The 24,340-nt window shown below is 39.4% G+C and overlaps 1 protein-coding gene across 1 annotated transcript; it reads right to left on the bottom strand.

The window, feature by feature from the left end:
* Positions 1–383: 383 nt before the first annotated feature.
* On the bottom strand, positions 384–24,125 carry ism2a (isthmin 2a). Its single transcript, XM_053335212.1, has 7 exons — positions 24,055–24,125; positions 23,787–23,970; positions 14,477–14,725; positions 9,562–9,862; positions 4,897–5,031; positions 3,111–3,179; positions 384–901 (listed from the first exon to the last, which is right to left on the bottom strand). Exons 1-7 carry the CDS (start codon positions 24,123–24,125, stop codon positions 384–386), a joined length of 1,527 nt encoding a protein of 508 aa, XP_053191187.1.
* Positions 24,126–24,340: the final 215 nt, after the last annotated feature.

The raw sequence follows: 24,340 nt of genomic DNA, 5'->3' as shown, positions 1-24,340 counted from the left end.
CTGCTGTGCACCAACAGTCTACATGAGTATAAAAAAAGATTCAGCAGTTGTCATTGTCCATTTCTTCCAATCGTATTTTCAGATGTGTTGAAAGTTACATCCCTTGTTTCTAGACAAAGGTTAACAAGCGTTCATTGATGGAGGGAGCTATGAGACTGTAACAACAAAGCTTTACATCAGCTGACAGAAGTTCCTCCATGGCGAATAGATCACAGAAACACTGTATTATCAAAGTGGTTCAGTTTTTCTTTGCTCCTGCAGGTCTGAACAGTATTTCAGAGGAGACGGTTGATAAGAGAAATGGCAATTTGAACTACCAACCACCATGTACTGTATGTCTCTATCATCCTCCCTTCTTGTTGTTACTCCACAACCCCACAGTGTCAGTACTCCCTTGCCTCTTTCAGTTCCGTCTGAAACACTTGTTCAAGGGGGTTATCAGCACAGTCTAGCCCATTATTAGGTGGCCTTACCATATGAAACCGACTCCAGTCCCCCTTGCACAGGATCCAAGGCAGAACATCTACCTTATAATGCAGCTCTGGTGAGAACTCGGTACTGATCAGATTTGGTGCTCCTGCTCCTTTTCCTCTCGTTATCAGTCTCATCTGATCATCATAGCAGCAGTGTTGCGCCGCCAATGTTGTGCTGTCGTATGACAGCATTGAGCGGATACAGAATCTGGCTGAGGGTTTGTAGATGTCCAGGCGTTCTTTGGGTCCACTTGCGTCCCTCCAGCGGTAGGTCTTGCGAAGCTTGGAGTCCTGGATGTTGACAGCGCTGTAAACAGCTTCAGAAGGGTAGGAGCAGGGACAACTGGGGAGCTCTGTGAGCACTTGGTGTAGGTACTTCTGGAGGAAGTCATTCTTGCAGCTTAACCACTTCTCACAGCTGTCTACATCTGGATTGGAGGAAGTGGGGGGGTATAGTGAGGGTTTGGAAAATTGAAAGAGGTTAAGTTTTTTCACAGAACATCTTGCAACACATTCACACCACTATAGGATCATACAGCTGTATGTCGTCTTTACACAGCTGGTCACGCAGTGCTGAGCACATAATGCAACATTACAATTTGAAATGCTACATTTGCTGTTTGTAATGACAGATAAGAGAATACACTGACTAAACATCATTTCCAGCCTGATAGCGACAGCATATTTTTTGGCAAACACATAAATTAAAAGTTTCAGCTTGAATGAAAAATAAAACCGCTCTGTGATGATTTCAGAGCCAGCCACATATTTTACTAGCAAGAAGATGATTACATTTTAGGGTGAGGACTGAAAACACTGACATAGACAGCGAGGTGTTTTAGGACATCATACTTTATAATAGTTTTAAGCTTATGACCTTAAAACCTCCAGAATCTTCAGAATTCAGAGATACACAAAACTCTGTTTTGTCATTTCATTAGGCTAGTGCTAATGTTAGCTTACATAGATACAGTATCATTAGTTCTGTAGTTGTAGTTCTTTTACTAAATATTGTTAGACTTCACCTTTTTATATTCTGTAATAAAACAATACACGCATGACACACTTTTCACGGTTTGTCATTAGTACCATAATTGACCAACTATGTAGCATTAATCAACACAGAGCCTCATATGAATGCCATGATGTTAGGTACAAACGTAGCTCATTTGCAGATTGTGAATATGAGCCTGCAAGTCATTTTATAGGACAGAATTGCAATTTGAATCAAAATATTGGTTAAAAAAACTCTGCTGAATGTTTTCCTTGTATCAATTAGCCTAATATGCAGTTGTGTTCTAACAGGAAAAAGTTGATAAAGGAAGCACATTTATTTTCATGTGTAGAAATGTTTGTATATATTGATAGCATTTTTTTGTCTTGACTGCATTTTATATCTTGGGATAGCTATAATTGACTACACCTGGACCTTGCTTGTTACTGTTATGTAACAATGTATGTTATGTATGTTTTGGGTTGTTTTAAACTTGGCTATTTTAGAGAGAATGAGAGAGAATCAGCTGTATAGGGTACAGAAATTTGTCTCCTCAATGAAACCAGCTCCACGGAAGATAAGGAAGGGTCTACTTAGACATGTGTCCCTTTAGGATGGAGAACTAGCAGGGGATAACATTAATGTACATGACACAATACTGACTGACTTCTCATGCTGAAAGATGCTGCTTAATACTTTGAAACAATTCCAAGCTCGTGAAAAATTCTGCAGAGTTAAACATTTACAGCCCAAAATGTACAAGAGAAACCCATTAAAATATAACTTGTTTTGATTACCACAAAGAAGAGTGCCAGTTTTTTTCCCTCTCTTTGAAACCCACAGTCCTAAAGTCTAAAACATGAAACGAGTGATTGAGAGACGGGCTCAGAAAGAAAAACTAGTTTTAAAAAAATCTTTTGGCTGAGGTCAAATTAAAAGCTATTCTCTGTATTTGTTTTCTATAGTGGATGTAAGGGTTGAGAGGGAAAATGTCCGACACTATATCGCATTCTCCTTTCCCCCCTGTATCCTTTGTTATGTTTACAGAGAGAAAAGAACTATCACGTTCTCTGGCCGGTGCTTAGTGGCAGGAGAGCAATAAAATGGAAACTAAAAAGCAATTCAAACATTTCTGGGAGGCAGGGTCAGTAGAGCAGCTCTCAGCATGCTGGGAAGGGAGATTTCTAAATATCAAAACCAGGCACTCACAGTGTGATTGATTGAGTTTGTAACCCACCGCTGGAGGGAACAGAACATTTCATATACAGGTCAACACCCACTGAATGAATGGAGAGGAACCTGTTGATAGGCCTGTCACAATAATTTCATTATTGACTTATTGTACAGTAATGTAATTATCGACATCATCGTGTCTATATATGGACTTATCATATGATACATGGACATGTTAATTTTTGGACCTCAATATTGCCACACACATTAGCAGCTAAGAGGCTATTCATGTCACATTGGTCCCCAACCATAATGGAAGTATGCGTTTTTACTCTCTAATCTCTGATCGTCAAATGACGATAATAGAGTTTATCGGAATTATTGCTGAGACAATATATCGTCCAACAAAAGTAGTTATTGTGACAGGCCTACCTGTTGACTGTTGATCTATATACACACACACTACGTACTTGTATCGAGGGAGTCAGTGCTGTTGGTCGTGTGGATGGGTGTCAGCTGAGTCACTGCGATCATAGTGTCTATAAAACAGAGAAGAAGAAAGAGGACAATTGTCTTAAGCTTTTTAAATTATAAATGATCAAAAGCACACATGAACATGAACATGTAACAGTTACTCATAGCAAACACAGACATAATTGAAGAAATCTGACATTATTAATAAAACATCCCAGACAAGACAAATGTAAAATGTCTTGTTTTAATTTTCCTTTAATGGATTTTACACATTCAGGTAATGGTGCCTGTCACATGAATGTTTGTGATGGCTTTATTCAAACGTGTGATATTTGGCACGTGGTGAGCCAGATGGAGCGATATCACTGCTAGAGAGCAGTGTTGAGTGGAAAAGTAGTGGTGTGAAGGAAGAACATTGCTCTTATTGTTCTTGTAAGGTCGATCAGGGCTGGATTAAAACATATATTTTTGCTTTTGAAGCCTGAGTACCCCATTTATACCCTTCATTAACCTGCGATCTGTGTCTGGATATTCTATCTGGACAAGGAAAAAAATGTGTTAAAACTGTGAAGTCTGTCTTAAAACAACAGTCAGGAGCCCAAATGAACACTGAAACCTGTTTTTCTTGCTTTAGTCATTCTTCCTGTTCATACTGACCATTAGAGCATTTCATAATGCACTTACAATTTTAAATGATGGGGGACAAAATCCACAGTCCTCCCTCTGTGCAAAAATGCACTTAAAAGTTGATCTGAAGCTAATATGAAGCTTCAGTCGTCCAAATGAGTCAAATCAAGTAGATATTGTTCAATGCTACAGTCTTTTTAGTACCAAAGTCCCTCTTGTTGTTACTATACTTCCACCACAGCTCAACAGGGAAACACAAAGAAGGAATCAGATGCTAAAAAGACTGTAAATGTGTCAGATATCCACTTGATATGACTAACTCAGACTGCTGAAGCCTCATATAAGCTTCACATCAACTTTTAAATGACTGTGTGGACCAACATAATCTCATGGGATGATGTATAAATAGCACACCACTTACACCACTTTTAAGGGCATTTTGCGTGTCATGTCTAAGCTTTTCATGTGTTATTTAATGCTGTTTGTTGGTTTTAGGCACAAAAACTACTTGGTTATGGTTAGGGAAAGGTCATGGTTTAGGGTTTAAATGATCAGTAAAATGTGGTTAAAAAAGTGGTCTTGAACAGTACTCTCCTGCTGCTTTTGCAAGTTTTTCTGCTAAATCCAACTATCTATAGCCATCTACCCACCTCTTCTCAATAAGCCAAAATCACCTTATAGAAAGAAAGTCACATTATCTTGATGTCCATGCAAAATGTATTCGTTTCACAATAACGGCTCTAAAATTGGAGATGCCTATGTGTTTTTGGCCTTGTCCTTTCCAAGTTAAAGATAGCATTAAAGGAAAAGCGTAACATGGAGACAATGAGGAAAATACTGGCTCCAAAATCTATGTTTTTCTATTGAAAGAACATCATCAAACAGCTCATATAACTACACAACACAAAGGCAATAATTCAAATAACATGTAAGTATGTGGTTTCAATGATAGCAGCTTCCATAGCAACCAACTTAAAAGAACAGGCCAAACAAATGTAAGCATCTCACAATTTTAGAGCCTTTACTGTGAAATTAATACCAACGTAACTACTATATATCATGATGTGAGACTGGGTTGCTCAGGTTTTGTCAGGTATGCCGTTGGGGAGATTTTTAGGTGTAAGTATAGTTTTTATGCTATGATTTACAGCTTACCTGCACAGCTCTCCAGGTCACATGTGCGTGACTCAGTCGCCGTGCACGCGTAGCCACAAGAACGGGTGCGCTTCTGGGTGCCGTGTCCACAGGTGACGCTGCAAGGAGCCCAGTCACTCCACTCCTCCTCGTACTCTGAAAAACAACACAGGGCCGAAAGATGGATGAAGGGGAGACAGCGCAGAGGGGAGAAAAGCAAAACTATGGAGTAATATATTAAGAGCGGGCTTTGAAGTTAGCCTTGTGAATTCCTCGCCCAGCTGGTGTATGTGTGTTATGCAATTAAGGAGCGGCTGAAAAGAGCCGGGTAACGACAGCGTGGGACCTCTGAGACATGCTCCTCTGTATTTAAACAACGTTTGCAGGAGGGGAGAAAGAGAGGGGGGGAACTTCAAAAGGCCGATGGAGGAGGAGGAGGAGGAGGAGGAGGAGGAGGAGGAGGAGGAGGGGGACGAGGAGCCAGCAGGAGTGAAAGTCTTCGTGCAGTGAGAGTGATGACGGCTGTATGCTAGCAAAACTCCTCACTCCGTTTTCAGAAGAATCTGAACTGAGTTATGAGCCAAAATTATATCAACAACTGGAGCTTAATGGAGGAGATGAACACATACTTCCTTTTTAGGGTAAAATCAAACTATAGGAAAAGGAATTTCTGCAATCAGTCGTTCGAAATACGATTGTTAGATGTGTCAATAGGAATTAATGCCTTATCAAAAGGTGAGAAAGGTAAAATGAAACCTTTAGAAAAACCATAAGTCTACTGTAAGCTACCTGTTCTGACCTGATCTCCAGGCTGCAGAAATACATGCCAGTAAGTTTACCCTGCTTCAAAGATCTGGAACAGTTCCCCACAGACCTGTTTCCACACAGAAGTTAATGATGCACTGCGACTCAATGAATATTACATACTTTTCAGGAAAGTCATAATAGCGCTAATGATCAAGCGGGAAGTACAGCCAGCTGGCATTTGCGTACGAGAGTGAAAAGAATCGGTCGGAGTGTGAGCACATAAAACTGTGCATGTGTGTCATCAGACTGCAATATGCAAGTCAGACAGTTGTAAGCTCAGACACTTGGAGAACTGGGGTGTGTACCAACACAAACAGTCTGCAGGACAGTGAAATGCCTCACAGGCTGTCTGGCTGGAGAACAGTGACTTCACTCCCTCCTCCACATCCCCTGGCTGTGATACATCCATCTGCTGTCCACATATTTCAGGGGGGAAATAGAAGAGGATCTCCAGTTTTTCTTATCAAGATAAATATTAAAGGATAATTATGACCGTATATGGTTGATACAGCTATCATGGTAGCAGACAGTTGCTTCTTAACATCCAGCATTCATTTGGAGTTATGTATCTAGAAACTTGATGAATGTGACCTCTTTTTAGCTTTGATTCAGAGGCAGCCGTATCAGGCTCTTTAGCTGCGTCGCTGTGTTAACAGACTAGTTTCTACCTTTGTCTGTCTGTTTGGGGATGGACAGGGAGTAGACAGTGGGTTTATTAGAGCCTTTAAGGGTCTCGACCTTGTCTAGGAACAAGGTTGATGAGATAATGAGAGTGAGCCAAAACAGTAACATTATAATCATAAAAACCAAAACAATGAGCTGAAATTTGCTAAAATGCTACCTAGAGCTGGACGATATATTGTCTCAGAAATAATCGCGATAAACGATATTATTGTCATTTGAAGACCATTTCATACCACTGATGTAATGATAATATAATAGTATAATGATGCATGATCAAGGTCATGTCCATGTATCATATGATGATGCTCAGTTTTCTTGCCTTCTAAGCAGGTCTAATGTTACCCATGTTGCAGCTTTAAATGACAAACAAACCTGCAACAGTAAGGTTGAAATGTTTGAGGGAAGACAACTGGGATAAGAGGACAGTTCATTTTCTTAGCTTTGATATCACCTTGAGGTGTTAATGTAACTTGGCTGCATTGGCACAAGCCATACTGAGCTGATTGCTGGCATTAAAACCTGAGGCCTGCAGTTGGGGGAAGAGCGGGGAAAGAAGGAACACAGACTGAAGGAGGAAACATTCTGCAGAATTAAAAGACCAGGAATCATGTTTATGACATGCAACACTTAAGGTGGTTTAATACAGTGGGGCCTGTTCCAGCCTCTCATTAATGAGAAAGCGAGGTTTGACCAATGTATTTCATTTTATGTATGGAGGTAGTGTCATGCTTCAAGGAAAGTCACACCAGACCAACAACATACCTGATCCTGGTATTATCTGTGTTGATAACGTAATTATTGTGACAGGCCTACTTAGTACAGGCCACTAGTATGACCAGTAGGCTTAGGTGGCTAATGTTAGCTAACATAAGATAGATATTGCTGTCATCTCACTATCTAAGCATTCACCATTATCTCACACTTGTTAGTTGACGCCACATTGGTTGTACAGCAATACTTATAAAGCCTTCTTTAAATGTTTTTGCTTTTAAGTCAAAGTCTCATTTTGTGCCTTAAAGGGCCAGTCCACTCAAATTACAACAAATCTTTTCTCACTTTGTTTTTAGATATAAGACATTTTTGAGATATCTCTGTATTTCCAGATTACCCTAGATAATCCACAAACCTCTCAGTAATCTTTTAGATCCCAGAAACCCTTTCTAAAAAGTTTCTGCTGCTGTTAAGTGTTATTTGGCTGTGACCACTGCAAAACTAAAAGGCATTCAAGTTCACTGGACTGAGGTGGCGGCAGAAATCTCAGACAGATATCTCAGGAACTGGACAACTAAACCCAAAACTATCTGCAAGATCTTGCCCACTGAGGTAGAGAAAATATGCAGTGAACCAACCCTTTAAGTTGATTCCAAGAGTCAAATCTCATGTCTCCAGCTCTGTCTGTAAATATACTATTCTCAAATAGATCATCCACCAAAACGTATAGACTATTTTGGGAAGCTACTTTTAAGTGTTTTAATATAATAATATTTGTTGGGCATCTTTACTGATTTGCATGTTATGGAACGCTCATGCTGTTAGATTTCTATGTTCGTTCTACATACACAACCACTGAATAAAATCAGTGCAGGGAGCTGGCTCTGAGTCAGGTATCCTGTGTGAGTGTGTGTTTGTGGTGTTTGATATGTTTATATAGCGGGCAGACCCTACCATAAATCATGTCATGCCGGACAGACAGTGTGCACTTGTGAGTATGTGGGCTCATGTGTGTGTATGTACATATACACACACACACACATGCATGCATTAAACCCTGCATGGTGTGTGCAGCCCTCTCACTCAGATGGACGAGTCAACAGAAGAAAAACATCTTCAGACAGCTTGCTGCCAACATGCCCTGGCCTATATGACCCCCACCCTCCAAACACACACACACACGAACCAACATCCACACACTCAGACCTTTCTATACAAGCTTAAAACTCTACAGTTCCCAAAGCTGTCACAGAGAAACTTTATCTCGCTATTGTCCTGGGGGTGTGGAGCCGGGAGGGTGCATCCGCTCTCTGAAATGTTTTCAAAGTGTTCTTTTATAGACGATGTCAAGCAAACGTTCAAGACATCTAAACTTACTTCTGCCCACTGCACATGTTTTGAAAGAGAACCCTCCTGTGTAGCTTATGTGTCACTTGCTGATTTCATTTTGGTACAAAGAAGATGTTTCACCTTGTGCTCCTATGGCACTTAAAACCTAAGGCTTGAGTGATTTTCGCATTTTGACTTGAAAAATGGTCAAAATTTTGCAGTTTTTTAAATGTAAAACCTGTTTTGCAGTATGTTTCACAAATAAATTAGACCGGTATTAAGGCAGCTATGACTTAAAGAAGGTGACGAATGAAGAAGTATGATAGTGACAATATCCAAGTCTTAATACCATCCAACCTGAGAATGTGTAGTTTAACCTGAGTGAATATACTGATAACATAGAGGCACAGCTAAAGAGAGTTCCTCAACACTTCCTATACCCACAGACATGGATGTAGTTGTTTCAATATCTGCTGGGTTACTTTTACTGGAGAAGAAGTCATACATTCCATGATCATGAACCAAGTTCTAAACCAATACATAAAGAGTCTCTTTTTACATCATTTACATATAGCTCCTCAATCCTCAACAGATCACAGAGAAACATAAACCATTGTAAAGAAATGTAAAAATTCAAACAGATTGATTTCTCAAATAACATTATCCTTAACTGGTATGGGTCATTCCATTCCAAAAATCCTGTTTTAATGATAAAATGTGAAATATGTTATATGTTTGTTTTGTTTTTTATAAACACACAGAAAACTGAAGATGTGCAATTAACCCTTACATACAAGTTTGACCTGTGTTTATTTAAAAACAAATAAAATAAAAATGTCTTCTTTTAATGTTTTACATACGATTATTCAAACATGTATTAATGACTGATTTAATTTATGAATGTGAATTGGTATAGAGACTAATTATTAGTCAGAATTTGAACAGTATGTAAGGGTTAAACTGAGAGGATAATGACTAATGACACTAATTAACCCATAGACCATCCCAAAATTTTTAACTAGTCATAATGTCATTATTCAGGAAAAACTTGGCAAAGTGACTGAAATAACTGAATAAATAATTAATGTATTATTTTTCATTGTCAAAGTAACTGTATAAATCAAAGCTGTGTTGTTTTGATTTTGGGACCCTTACCGTAGTTATCCTTGGCATCCCATTCATTGTTCCAGTGGCCGCCCCAGTCTCCCCCGACTCCACTGAGAACCGGCTCCTCTGGATCGTAGTTGTACTCCTCAGATTGTTCCTCTAAACTGTCTCTTCCCAGCCCATTCTCCGCCTGTTCCGGGTACTCCCAGAACAGTGGCCAGAACAGCTTCTTGTGGCTGTTGGCCCACTCTGAAGAAGACACTGACCAATCGTTACGCTGGCCTTCCTTGGCCAAATCCATCTCTACCTCGGTCTCTGTCTGCGTGTCCTCCACCACCTCAATGGTCACCTGAAAGGAGAAGAAGAGTATTTACTGCATACTGACAGGTGGAGGTTCAATACAAACACAATGTCTGCAGAAGGTTGTAAAACTGCTTCCACTCCAGCATACACAAGCAGGAAATTTACAGTATAACGTCATGTATCTACGCTCAATAACTGGCTTCGCTGGCTCAAAGCTGACTGCAATGAGCCAACAGTAACATCATCAAGCACAATTGCCCCTGTAATTTTATGAAGTAGCTGATTGCCATAAATTATCCGACAAAATGCGTTCACACATGACTGTCAAACAGCCATGAAGACAACTTCCTCTGCAGTTCAGTTACAGTACATTCCAACTGCACCCAATCAAAATGGGAGAATAACATCAAAACAGTAAAAATATTGCGATACAATCAGTAGCTTCAATCATCATTAAAACGCTGGTGACTTTTATGGCCCGACATTGCTTCGAGCAAAGCACTTTTTGGGTTGTCGAGGTGTGAAAGTGGTTAACTTTCCCCTCAAGTTCACTTTTTTCATTCCGCACACAACAGTTTCTGACACTTTTTTCTTGTGCACGACAAAGTGCAGCACCAAGAATGCCTTTGAGGAGACACAGCACTGTAATCTACATTTGTATGATTAATTGCGTTGAGACAACAAACTGATTGAGATCAGGCAGGCAGTGGGGTGCAGCCTAGAGGAGGCTATAAAATCAGCCTTTTAGCAGCCATTCAGAACAGCTAGAAACACTACTGTCTTTAGACATCATTGGACAACACTTCATGTAACTCATGTATACTGAAACCTTTAAGCTCCTGGTATGTTACTTTGAGGAGAATTTAACTGGTATTAGTTGATGTACTGCTGCATACAGACAAAACAGTCTCCTATAAATTGTACTTGAGTATAAGCATTCAGATACATAAATTACAATTTTACCATTTACTGACAATCCCAATCCAACCCCAAGCCCCCCCTTGCATTATAATGCTATTATATAATCATCACATCAGTGATCTTCAAATGACAATAATATTGTTTACCGCGATTATTTCTGAGACAATACATCGTCCAACAAAAGTATTTATTGTGACAGTCTTACTTGTGTTGCGTTTCATTAGTAAATAAAAATGACCCCCTCAACTGCAGTTCAAAAATGTTGACCACTACAACTAATATAAAGTATTTATTAATATGAATATACTAATTTATCTGCAACTAGGGTTAGGGTTAGGGTTAGGGTTAGGGTTAGGGTTAACCCAACAAGTAGAGACTGTTGTGAATGACAGCATTGTACAAGACAGTGGTGATAATATGTCATCAATGGACATGTTAAAATGTCCTTATATCTTCTTACAACATTATAGTTTATTGTGACCATGTTTATATGTAGCTTATGATAAATAAATAATGCCAAATAGGGAGACTTTCAGTGTTACTAATAATTGCCCTACAATGCAATGCAGAAAGGAAATGGAGCAGCTACTCACAGCTGCAGAACATTAAAACTAATTGGGTATGTTGTTGAGACAGCTAAAGGAACATCTCAGAGAAGAAGAAAAAAGTAAAATCTTTAATAATCTGCTGTTTTCTTTTTCTTATGTTTATTTCGCAGTCATTCCAAAGCCACAGTTTGATTGGTCTCCGTCATCATTCTGTGTTAGTACAGAACGATAAATTATGTTCACTAGTTGACATTTAGATTATAGTACATATAATACAGAGGAAGTATAGAATTTGAGACAGAGCTAAAGACATGAATTTTGTGCAAATCCCTTGTCAGACATGTGGTAAAGTGGCCGAGCAGATGAATTCATCTCATTGCTAAACCCACAGTAAACAGCTCTACCCTGATCCCCATGTAACAATAGTATCTGACATGTCGGTCTGATTATGACCCTCATGATTCCTGAGAAGGCTCCTTTCCAGAGGTAATGAGGGTTCCTGTTTGTTCACAGTCCTCGCCAATAAAGGAGTGCACAAGGCCAGTTACCAATAACGGAGTACACCTTTGTTTATAGGTGCATTTAAGTTGATTATATGGGTTTTGTCCAATCAGAGACTTGAAAACAAACACAAACTGACTTACTAACAGCCTATTAATGTCTTGACCTTCATTTATCACTTAATCATAAGAATCATTTCAAATGTATATATCCCATAACTGATATTTTATAAAATGTCTTCTTTCTAAATGTCTCAATAAATTAAAGGCCTGTCTCTAAAATAAATTTAATACAAAGAATTATGTAATATATAATAACTTTGCATGTTGGTACAAGCTCTCAGTTGTGATGAAAAAATGATGTCACACGTGTTTATTTGCAGATCAGATTAAGAGTGTACACTCCTTTTATGAAAGAGGGTTATTGTGCACCGGAGGAAGGGACAGAGAGAAACAGATGAGATATATAGTGTGATGGAAAGATGAACTGATAGCTGGTACTGACTATCTCTCTGTTTGTGTCTTCCACACACATGCATAGATGCACACACACACAAACATACACAGGTCTAGACAAAACCCAGGTTGCTTATGTTCCCGACTGCAACTGTTTATAAAGAGAAAGCGGCGGCTGAGGACTGAGATTCCAACATGATGCTGAATATCAGAGATCAGACAGAGGGGTAAACATCTGTCTTTGTAGTTCCCCTCTTATTCCTCATTTAATAACTGGGTATCAATAAGGTACCAAAACTCCAAATTCTTCTCAAATGTTTTAGAACTGATGTCTCTATCATGGCATCAACATCAGTCCATAGAATCAGGACCTATTGAAGCATTTTTAGACTGGACTGACTGTACAACATCAATCCATTTACAACCATGTGTTTGGCAAAGCTACACCAGCTTATTTTGCCCTTGAAGCCTAAATTAATTAATAATGCATGAAGTGAGAGAAAGGAGTGCTTAGAAGGCAAAACAAGACGCATACAATCACTCTCATGCATATTTGACTTTGTGCTGTTACAGCTTTTAAAAGTGTATTAAAAGTGATACAGAAATGCTTATAGGTCTGATCTAGCAAGATTGCCATTGTGACCAGCTTTCTGGTTGCATAATGTTTTGAATTAAAAAATCATTTCAAAACAGGGTGGGGGTTTCTGGCACAACTTCACCTACTTCCAAGGTGCATGGAGAAGGGGTCATCATAAAACAGTATTTAAATTGGGTATTTAAAAAACAGAAAATAAATAATATTTTTAAAATATATATACAAAAAATACCCAATTATGTGCATCTAAATATGTAACAGCTAATGGGTAATCTACCAAGGTGAATTGGGTATCATGTGACTTCAGGCCAATCATTGTCCCAGACAGGCAGGTAGGCAAGGAGAGTATCCAATAAGAGACATGAGTCGGGTGACACCATATTTGGTCCATTACTGCTTGTAATGTGTTTTACGATGACCCCGATGAAGGCCACAAGCTGAAACAGTCTATTAATAAAGTTGTTCTATAATGCAATTACATTTTGTTTTTTAAAAAAATGAATTAAAATTAATAAATTAGGCTACTGGGGCATATTTCTAAAATCTTGGCTATAGCATTTCTCCTCTCGCTTAATTTCTGTCACTTCTTTACTGTCAAAAAAGGGACGTAATGCTTGAAAAAAAAGTTATTAAAAATGTATAACAAAGTAAGATGAGTATACTGTATATCAATATCTACATACATTTGTTTGGCATAAACCAACCGTGCAGTAATTCATACTCTGTCTAATGCTTTACATGCTGGTATGTGCTACATGTATGCTTATATAACTCCACATCTGCTCTGCTCTTCTTTATAATACGATTTTCTTTGCAGTATCTCATTACTGTTATATATTGGTATCATAAAAGTTTCACATACTATAAGATTATTTTACTTTTTGCTTTTAACATGGAACCATGGAGCTCAGCACCAACTTCCCCTTGATTTCATTACTTGTACACACACTGATAAGATTTTGACTGTGAATCTCATTGTCTTGGACAGGCTCCGATCTTCCCCAGTCACCACCAGTGAATTCCAGTTAAAACAACATGAAAAAAGGGTAATTTTATCTGTGTCATACCAAAGGCAGAATGCTAAGACACAACACAAAAGAGCAGGCAGTCTTTCTTCATACCTGGATAACAGACTGGAATTCCTCCTCCTGTCCAACACAATTTTTTGCTTAAATCTATGCCACAAGTAAAGTTCCTCCATGCTTTCTTGTTAAGTCTACTCTGTCAGGATTTGGCTTCACAGTTGCACTAAAAAATGACCTTTGACCTTTTACATACAGCTCTCATATGTTTCATATTTTTCACTTATTCTTTTATTTCTCTGAACCTTGTGTAGATGTCTGAGGTTCATGAAGAAGTTTGAGCGCCTCGCTATTAAAGGTCCTGCGTATGGTAACCTAAGACGCTGCCCTGACTCAAACCAGCTGTACAGAACGATGGGATGTATGGGGCGAGGGAGAGAGAGATAAATAGTGTAGAGGAGAGAAGTTGAGGTGAGTGACCAGTTTCTTAATCTGGAACACCTGCGCTTCAGTGATGACATGAACTCTTCATGCTATGAGAAGAGTTATCTAAACCGTCTCCAAATGATACGAGGTGTTCAGAAAATGCTCACATCTCCACACTTGCACATTATCTACCTGGATGTTGGGGTTCTGTGAGCTCATGTCTGCATTAGCCAGCTCCGGGAAGTTCCTCAGGTCCAGGATGAAAGGCTCAGGGTCCTCTTCCGGTACAGGAGGGGGGATGACACCGTGATGACGGGGCTGGGACCAGCGGTTTCTTGACCTGGGGGAAGACGGACCTGAGGGCAGTGTCTGCAGAAGGTTCTGCTGCTGGAGCTCCTCCAGACTCTGCTGATCCTCTCCATGTCTCTTCTCTGCCATCACCTGAGAAAGGACAGAAGACATAGGATTCAAACTTCTCTTCTATTTTTCTTTCACACACACATCAAAAATATGAGAAATAGAATGACCTGTGAATAGAGAAGTGTGTTAAAGGTGCTACATTACATTTTTGACCACTAAACTGTGATGTGAGCTAATGAGCATTTCCTTGTATTATTTGATCTATTTGAGCATTTCTGCCAAGTGCTTTATATTATGAGCAGTGTAAACGGTCAAAATATGCCAAAAACAACATTACTTGGCATTTCCAGTACAGCTATACTGTTCTGCACTATGGGTACAGTTTTTGGTCTTTAATGGCATATGTATGTTTTTACTATATGTTAACTCTTCTTTATCTTGCTGCTGGGTTTTGACTTCAAATCTTAACGGTGGAGAAAATTGCTGCTTCATTGAGGAGATATTAATGGCTTAAAGTTTAAGTCCTTAGGATTTTTCTAAAATCAGACCCAATGTTTGATACTATGTAATGACTTCTCTATATAGTAGCTTTTATTGGTAGTAGCAAAGTCCACCATCCCCCTGATGGATTCAGATTCATTTCAATGCACAAAGGATTGACATGTATACAATGCATGCATGTGATCTCAACCTCTAAATTGATAACAGCCCCACTGTTCACTGTTTGCTCTTTTTACACTGTATCAGTGGTATGATAATGTTGCGTTCATGTCATATTAAAGTTATTGTTATTACTAGATTCCAACTTGTAAACAGTGTTGAAGTTGTTGTTATGATTGGAAAACTTTCTGAATGTTCTGATATAGCTGACTTGGCATTTCATAATACAGATATTCATGAAAGTCTGGCAAATGGAGATGCTTCATGTCAGTCACAGTCCATCTTTCAAGGAGATCAAACCCACATTTACTGGATATAAGGTTGACCTGTCTGAGTTGTCCTGAGATATGAACACTCATAAGTTTTAATATGGGAATCCAATCTCTACCATTCATGGGTCCTTTTTGGCATTTTTGTATGAGAAGCTGCAGATGAAAGGCAGCATACCTGCAACTCCTCAGCAAGGTAATCTACTTAACTGAATGCTGCTGTTGGGCAGAAAACCATGACACAAGTTTGTTTGGCTTTGCTCATAACACATACACCAGCTACTCCCTGCTGTATTTCTAATAATGTATCATGCTCTGCTTTTGGATTTAATGACTTAATAACTAGCTTTGCAAGACAATCCTACACCAACACCCTAAGAGGCATCTCAAATGTGCATGTAATGTACAGAATGAAGCTGTGGGTCTGTCCAACACTGATTACATCTCCAACACTCAGCTGAGTAACAGCATGAACAAACACACAATGAACACTGTACATTGTTTTAGTTCTTCCCCTCTCTGTGAGTCATGAACTGAAGCATGAGACTTAAGTGATGTGGGTATTTGTGCTAAAAGGAAAGAAAATATATAGAACAATTACAACTGATTGACTGGGCTGGTGTTCAAGAAGCACATGTTGCTGCAAATGCTATTTGAGAAGAGAAGACAAGAAAAGAAAAGACAAGAAAAGATAAGAGAAGAGAAGGCAAAAAAAGAGAAGACAAGACAAGAGAAGAGAAGACAAGCAAAGAGACAATTATCACCATCCTGATGACGCCAACTGAAATTTCCGTCATCCAAAAAATGTTATAGTGTCAAGGAATCAATTTAAAGGTCAGGATAGTCATGAAACAATTAAATGGGCACATACCAAGCAAAGGAAGAAATAATTTTCCCATCTGTCTGCCCATGACTTAATAACTCTGCCAGTTCGCTGTGTTTTTGGCGTGATTGTTAAACACTTTGCCATGAATGATTTGATGTGAAACCCAAGGAGTGAACATCAAGCTGAATACCATTGTGTTTGCCAGGGCACTTAAGTTCTCTTGTGTAGATGAGGATGTGTGAGTGGACGTTTCCCCTCTCCCTGACCTCTCGCAGATCTCCCAGAGAAAACTGACAGCCGCTCTTGGAAGAATTTATTTAGTCATTCAAGAAGACCCTCCAAAGCATTTTTAGCCTTTTGTAAAGTAGGGCCTGGGAAGATTATTTGACTAGTCTAGGGTTGGGTTCCAATCAAGCACCGTTTGGGTAGACGATGAAGGGTCTTCTTGAGAAGGGATGGGACAGTTGCCATAACATATCAATGGTTCTGCTATTTAGTCAGTGATGTTTTGATCTGGATCTTGTCCAGTTGGCAAAACACCAGTATTCTCTACGCTCCAAGACTAATGAATCTCTTATCAAACCTTTTATCTCTCCTTGTTGCTTATTACGAACAAAGAGTAAAGTAGAAAACACTCAGGTAGCAGGCTTAAGCTGACTTTTTACGGTTAAAACCAGCAGGAGATTAGATGAGCTATGTAATGGGTACCATTAATTCTCTAACAATCATAATTTGAGCTGTTAGAGCTGTTTGGATCATGTGCTCTCTGCAAACCAGTCTCTGAACTCAGCTGAAGGTTGTTTGTAACAAGAAACATCACTTCGTATTACCATGCTCAGGACATCTTTAACCTTCATGGTTTGGGCCAGTTAAATTGAATTATGGATCATTTTCCTCCTTGGTACCATTTATTTGGGCAGATCTGACCACAGCAATGGTACTTGGGTGCAGACCAAAACAACTGAGAGACCCTTTTGAGCTGGCATGTCCAAACTATTCCATAAAGTGCCTGCAGATTTTTGTTCCAACCAATCAAGAGCACACGATCTGACCAATCAATTGTCTGAAGATTGGGATCAGTTGATTGAATGAGTCAAGCCAGTGTCTGGTTGGTTGGAATGAAAACCAGCAGCCACATGGCCCCCTAACCCTGTTTTAGAGGAAGTAGCTGAGGTTCCAAGCGAGCTGAGCTGATACTAAATGTGACGTCAACAGACTGCCGGCCACTGACTGGTCAGAGAGTCTTCACTGAAAGGGTCATGTGCTGTCCCACATGAGAATCAAACATTTTCAAGTATCGGCAACAACGTTACAGCCTTTCGGCTCAATTTTCTTGCTTTGTGTGTGACAAAAAGCCACATACAGCAGCAAGTACACCATCGCTTCCATGTCCTCCGTTGTTTATGTGTTTGTGTCACGTATAAAATGAAGTCACGGCAGTTCTGCGCAGCTGTGCTATGACGATCCCACCCACGTTGAGTAGGTACTGTAATGGAAGAGATCGTTCCTGGTACCAAACCGAGTCAAGCCAAGTAGTGCTAGCATTGTATAGTGGAAAAGCGCCATATGTCACCTGGTTTATAGTGATATATTTTAGTGATGTTTTTTCTTTATAAAAATAAACCACATTAATGGGAAAATACAGGTTTACCAACCCATTCCTTGTTTTGGACCAGAGCAAACCAGCTACAGGTTTGAAAATGCCATCTGAGCGTTTAGTGGATGATCTGTGTTTGTAGTTCAATAAAACCAACAGAATGGTGATTCTTCTCTAGAAAGATTATCTAACTCTGTGTATCAAGCCAATTTCAGGTGGAAGTCCAGTTTAAATTGAATGTACATAATATCCATATTTTAAACTTATCAACATTAACAGCTCTGCATCAGGACCTTCAGTATTTTGAGCCATTAGCTCATGAAAAAGTATTTATTTCAATATGTCAGATGCAGTTAATCAACATTTCATATCCTATAGTGTTCATTTTGTTTTCAGGTTGTGTCTGATTAGGCTACTACTAAAAACTGTTAATGCATTGTCATCTAGAAAAATGTCATTATACTTCTTTGAGTTTCAGTTACATAAAAATGTACTTATACCTGTTAAAAGATAAGGATTTGAAGGTTTTCTGATTCAACAATCATGTCAGTCACATTTTGTGAATCATTAGCGTTAAAAGAGTCCCCAAGCCCCTCTTCTTTAGTATAACAAGAATGTTGGATAACAGCTTTAAAAAACATTTTAAATCCCTGGTGGTTTTTCTGCATCAGGTGCAGAATTTTACATGAGTGTATTTAGAATGGAGAATATGGACATCACGTGTACGGTATATAGAGTTGCTTGTATGAGCTCTTAGTATAAATTTGTGCTGTGAAAGCACTAGCTCGTGTTTCTTCATTAAAACCCACAAACGCAAAGAACCCAGTGCTTACACACGACCATCACACAAAGCATACATTCTGATGCATAGATTAAAATATACAGTTTCATCTTTACCTCATCTAGGGTGCAGGACATTTGAGAGCCATCTATCCCACACAGCCTATTCCACAATAAAGCACGCAACTTAAACTTGAACTGGCTCAAGAATTTGACGCCCTCTGCAAAATGTGGCATCAGCTTCAGCGTGCCTCTCGGGAGGGAGTGGAAGGGATGACTGTCCATTCAGGATTATTTGGTTTAAGCAGTAGCACCTCCTCCTCCAGGTCCCCTGTGATTTTTAAATGTATGTGCCCCCTCCAAACCACACTCAGTGTTTCCCCCGGTCATATTTTTGCTCCAGAGTTTGGATAAGTAAAGTGGCTGTTTGTGTGTAAAACTCCAAGTTCATATTGCAAACCTGGACCAAGTCAGGCTTCAAGGCTCCCTGTGAGCAACATGAACCCAGCCGCTTGCTTTAATGAAAACACAGAGCCCAGACTGAGGGTAAAGAGACAGGGTGGAGAAAAGTGGGGCCAGAAAAAGACCTATGCAGATATGTGTGTATTTATATCTATAGAGTGGTGTAATGATACACTGACTTCATGGTTAACTTTTCTGTAAAATACAGGATTTTTTCAGTTTACTGTTCTCAGTGCTTTTCAGATTTTTGCAGTTCATTCATGAAAGCACACTGTTCATTGAAGTTCTTGTGAGTCAGCTACATGCATCTCCAGTGGGTAGGAGTAATACTTGGTCAGTCATCTTGATGAGCTAACTGTGAAGTCTGAGGCTGAGGCTGCCAGCATCTGTAAAGCCTCTGCAGGCACTGAAGCAGCTGTGGATGAAGCCAATCTGAAATAAACAAGACCAAAGCCATGCTAGGAGCCCTGAAAGGCTGCAATTTTCATTACACAGCATGATACAAAATGATGAATAGGACTAAAATCATACAGATTTTCTTTGGTTACTTTCACGCTTAATAGTTTGTTTTAGTTAGCCAAGACCAAGGAAAAAATTATACCTTGTTGCCTTTGAGCCTAAAATGCTAACATTTTAGATCAACAATCACAAAATCCTGTGGTTGGCCGGGTTATGACACCGTTTACACCACAAACAAACCACATCAGGGTTCGCTAGGAAGCGGACCAAGAACCATATTTAAAGTGGTGTAAACCAACAGCTTTCACAGTGACTTTATTGTGCCAAACATCCAGCAATTTTGTTAACTGACAACTCAACAAATATACCCGCTTTACACAGGGACTGGACTGAACTTCGATTCAATGTCACTCTCAAGCTCAGTTTTTTCAGTTCTTACAACACCTACTCCCATCACCTCCTGTGGTTACAGCTGAAGAAGTGCAACAATAAGAATGCCACTGAAAAGAGATTTGTTCAATTCATCACCAGTGGTTGGAAAAATACTTTGCTGTAATTCCACTACATTTGGTGATAACTAGTAATGCGACTTACTTACTTTCTCAATTAAATAACACAATTACAATTGCTGAAATTTAAATGGCCGTGTTACTCGTTACTTTTGTCTTATGTGAAAATGGTGGAAATCTACTTTATGAGCTAACGTCGTCCAACCTTATGGTGGTGCAAGTGAATCAATCAATACCGGTCTGGTAACTGTTTAGAAGTCAGAAAACCAATTTTAGCTAGGTTAGCCATTGATAGCAATACCAGTTGATAAAACAACTTTCACAAAGTTGATGCACAGTGCTACCATCTTGGATTTTGAGGTCGAGACCCGTGAGGTTCGTCTGACCTTCTGAGTAGGAAATCCGACTTCAGGGGGCATTCCAGTTGAAATTTCCAACTGGGAAATTGAAAATTCTTCTGAGTACAGTTGGAACGCACCATTAGCTTACCCAATGGCCAGTTCATTAACTTTGAACTTGCTGTCCTGAAAATACGGACAGTGTATTTTTTCCTCCTTGAGATCAAGGACAAAAACGTGTTTTGTGGTGAACTGTAATCTATGGACTGGTGTGAGAACTTTATCCACATCAAAGAAACAGCCTAATAAAACAACACACTTCTACAAAGCTAAGTCGTAGAAGACCCCAGTGCTAATGGTAACATTATTGAGATTCTCTGTCTAAGCAGGTTGATGTGAGGTTTGCTTCACCTGAAGACCACATGGGTTGCACCTACAGTATTATAATCCTCAGTAAATTAGTATTTGTTCACAACCACCAGTATTGCTGCTGCAATGTAGTAACAGTGTAACATCCAGAGGTTCTCAGAGAAACTCCGCTGTGTACTGTTAATGCATCTTGACATGTCAAATTGCAATAAGTGATTTATGATGGCAAAATGCTGTGAAATTGACCTTATACGCCGCATTTAATACAAGACATGTGCCCTTCCACCTCTAAAAAAAGAGGAAAAGAGTATACACAGGAAGTGATGTGACAATTTCATACTGCAAACGCAATAATGGAAAAGGGAAAAATATCTGCATGAGAGTGAATTCTTTTTTTCATGGCAAGAGTTACTTGGAGCTAAATTCAAGTCAGTGAAATGTTGCTCCCTCATCTGCTATTTAGGAACACTGTCCGCCTGAAGTTAGTTGTAGCTTTGTTAAATTAGTGCATCAAGTTTATTCATTTAACACTTTTTGGATCAAACATCAGAAAGTATTTATTATGAACGTCATTTGGCAGGTGGGTCAAACATAAGAAAGTACTTATTACAGACTTCATTTGGCAGGCAGGTGTGTGTGTGTGTGTGTGTGTGTGTGTGTGTGTGTGTGTGTGTGTGTGTGATTAATTGTAATGATATTCCTGAGTTACAGCTGCATTAATGCATTTTGGATTTCTTCCACTCTGGAACAGAACTCAATAACAAGCACAAAAACACACATTTACTTGGAAGGATGATATGGAGAACATGCTAGCGAACTCTTGCCTGTGTACACATCCAACAGACAGCTAAATACTTCACTATGTTCACCATCTGGTTGCTAAATGTGTGTGTCTGTTGCTAAATGCTGGGCAGCTAGTGTCCAGTGGCTTTATCAGAGGTTTTCGCTGAACTCCCGTTATGGCTCGAAACACAGTTGACAAGAGCAGTAAGATTGAGCCAATCAGTGCCAATATTGATAGATATTGACAGGTGCTGCTTTGAGTAATACTACCAGTGTGTATGTCAAGAGCCATTGTGGACTGAAAGTCAGTGTCAACTTTTACTAAAACTCCCCCAAATTAAACCACAAAATACATAGTAATTTTCCACCTGGCCCACATATAGAGTTTTCTGATCTGACTCCTTGATCAGCAGGATGACATCATGTGTGCCTTCCAAAACCATTACAAATCACTGTTGGAAAAATTCATTAGTTTCTTCTGATACCACTATGTTTGAGGTCTTTAGTTGTAGGCACAAAATTGAACTGCATTAATAACCTCTTCAAGATCAGGGGACTTCCGTAGTCATCAAGTTCCAGTAGGAAATGAGAAGTCTAATGTCGCACTACTTCCTTCTTTGCTCCAGACAAACTACAGTCATAATGACTGTGGCTGCTAAAGAGCTCTGCCACTTGAATGTAAACATATGTCGATTTTTGGCATTTTCTGAAATGACTGATGCTGTCGTTCTTCTACGGACAGTCTCAACTGCTGCTACGCCCTGTGGGAAAAGCACACTCTCTGGACTCCTTTGAATTTGTTTGATTATGAACAATCATACCTATTCTTCTTAGTATTATTATTATCATTATTATTATTATGCTTGCTGTCAAATTTTTCCTGTAAGGAGTAACAAATGAAACAATCCTGTATGCGCTCTTGTGGTTTCTCCTACAAGATTCAAGGCAAATCTTGACCATTACTGGTTTCCCAAAGCCCAAGGTGAGATCCACAAATATCTTGTTTCGTCTTGACCAGCAATCCACAACCCAAAGATATTCAGTTTCCTGTCATAATGGACTAGAAACCAGAAAATATCCACATCTAAGAAGATGGAATCAGAAGCTTGGGACTTTTGTTCCTATAGTTGGCGATTGATTCAATAGTTGGCAAATAGTGGTTTAATTGCCATTGTAGCTCTAAATTGGGCATTTAAAAAAAATCTGATCGAGAGAACATTTGAGGGACATGAATTTCAGTGTTCCTCTGCAATTTGTATGAATAATAAACAAAAATCTAAAGAGAAGTCTACATATAACTGACTTCTGTGTGAAGAATGTACAAAAACAAGGAAAAAAGGGGGCAGTGGCTGCTTACTTGTAACCAAAAGTACATCATTGATTAACATGGTCAAATCTAAAAATCTACAGGCTTTCACATAGCCTCTGAGCTGCAAGAACTTTGATCCCTTTACCTGCAGTAAAACCCTGACAACACAATAATTCTGAAACAAAAGTGGAGCAAAATTTCTTGTAGAAAACGTGAAAGTGAGACACTCTCCTGATGCAAGTGAGCAAGACGGACAAGAGGAAGCAGACACAAAGAGAAAGAGAGAATGGGGAGTTGGAGAGATGAGTGTGAATCAGAGGATGTAATGGGACTGGTTTTAACATTACACAGCTCATTGGATACAGTGTATGATTACTGCAGAGCAGAGGTAACACACTTCACAGCCGTTTTAATTTAGTTAAGACGGTTTAAAAATTAAGCCCGTGTCCATCAGTGTTTGTTAAAAACTTTAACATGACTGAACAGATACATGTACATTACACCCGCACTGCATCATTAAACTCATATAGCTCAAGTGTAATTTGATATATGAATATGTATATCCCAGGATTGCGATTTATTATTGGAGGATGTCAGTATCAATAACAATAGCTACATGGTGTATGATTATTCTACAATCAATAACTTGCATGTATAAAGCAAAACGTTTCAAATGTCAAGAGCAACACACTCATAAATGCAGTAATATTGCATTTAAGTTTCATTACTTTGAACAATTACAGTCTAGGCAGCATTTGAATAGTAGAATTATTTAATGTACCTCAATATGGGACACAGAAGCATTTCTGTCTCTGGCAGCAGTCTTCTTGAAGTTAGTGGGAAATCCGCTGACTGACACCGACAGCACGCTGAGGACCAGCAGCCACAGATGCGCCACTTCCCTCCGCTGCATCTTTACTAAAACTCTGCGCTGATCTTCTTCCAAAGAGGCAAGATACAAAACCCTTCAGCCAGTATCCTCAGATGTAATAGAAGACTTCAAAAAACATCAACAAGAAAGGAGGAGAATACATCAGAACGCGGCACACATGTGCGTCTTGTCCGTGCGCTTCTTTAACGCAGCGAGTCCATCCTGCTCTCCTCTGATATCTGTTAACATATAATACCTGATAGCCGCACTATGTTTAATGCACGTGTCCATAACATTAAAACCGACGTTAAGAAAATTTAACATGCCCCTCGGGATTCCAATTCAACTCTCCCCGCAATGCACCGACAGCCCTCAAGGGTCCCCGCTGACTTCCACGGCTCTGCGTGGGGACTGAACCACGTCCACAAGGTTTGGAGATCCTCCTCCACTAAAGCGACATCGAG

The sequence above is a fragment of the Scomber japonicus genome, chromosome 16 (genome assembly GCF_027409825.1).
Source record: "Scomber japonicus isolate fScoJap1 chromosome 16, fScoJap1.pri, whole genome shotgun sequence".
In the NCBI taxonomy this organism is placed as follows: Eukaryota; Metazoa; Chordata; class Actinopteri; order Scombriformes; family Scombridae; genus Scomber; species Scomber japonicus.
Note: the sequence above shows the minus strand (reverse complement) of the source record. Positions and strands in the feature narration are given on the sequence as shown.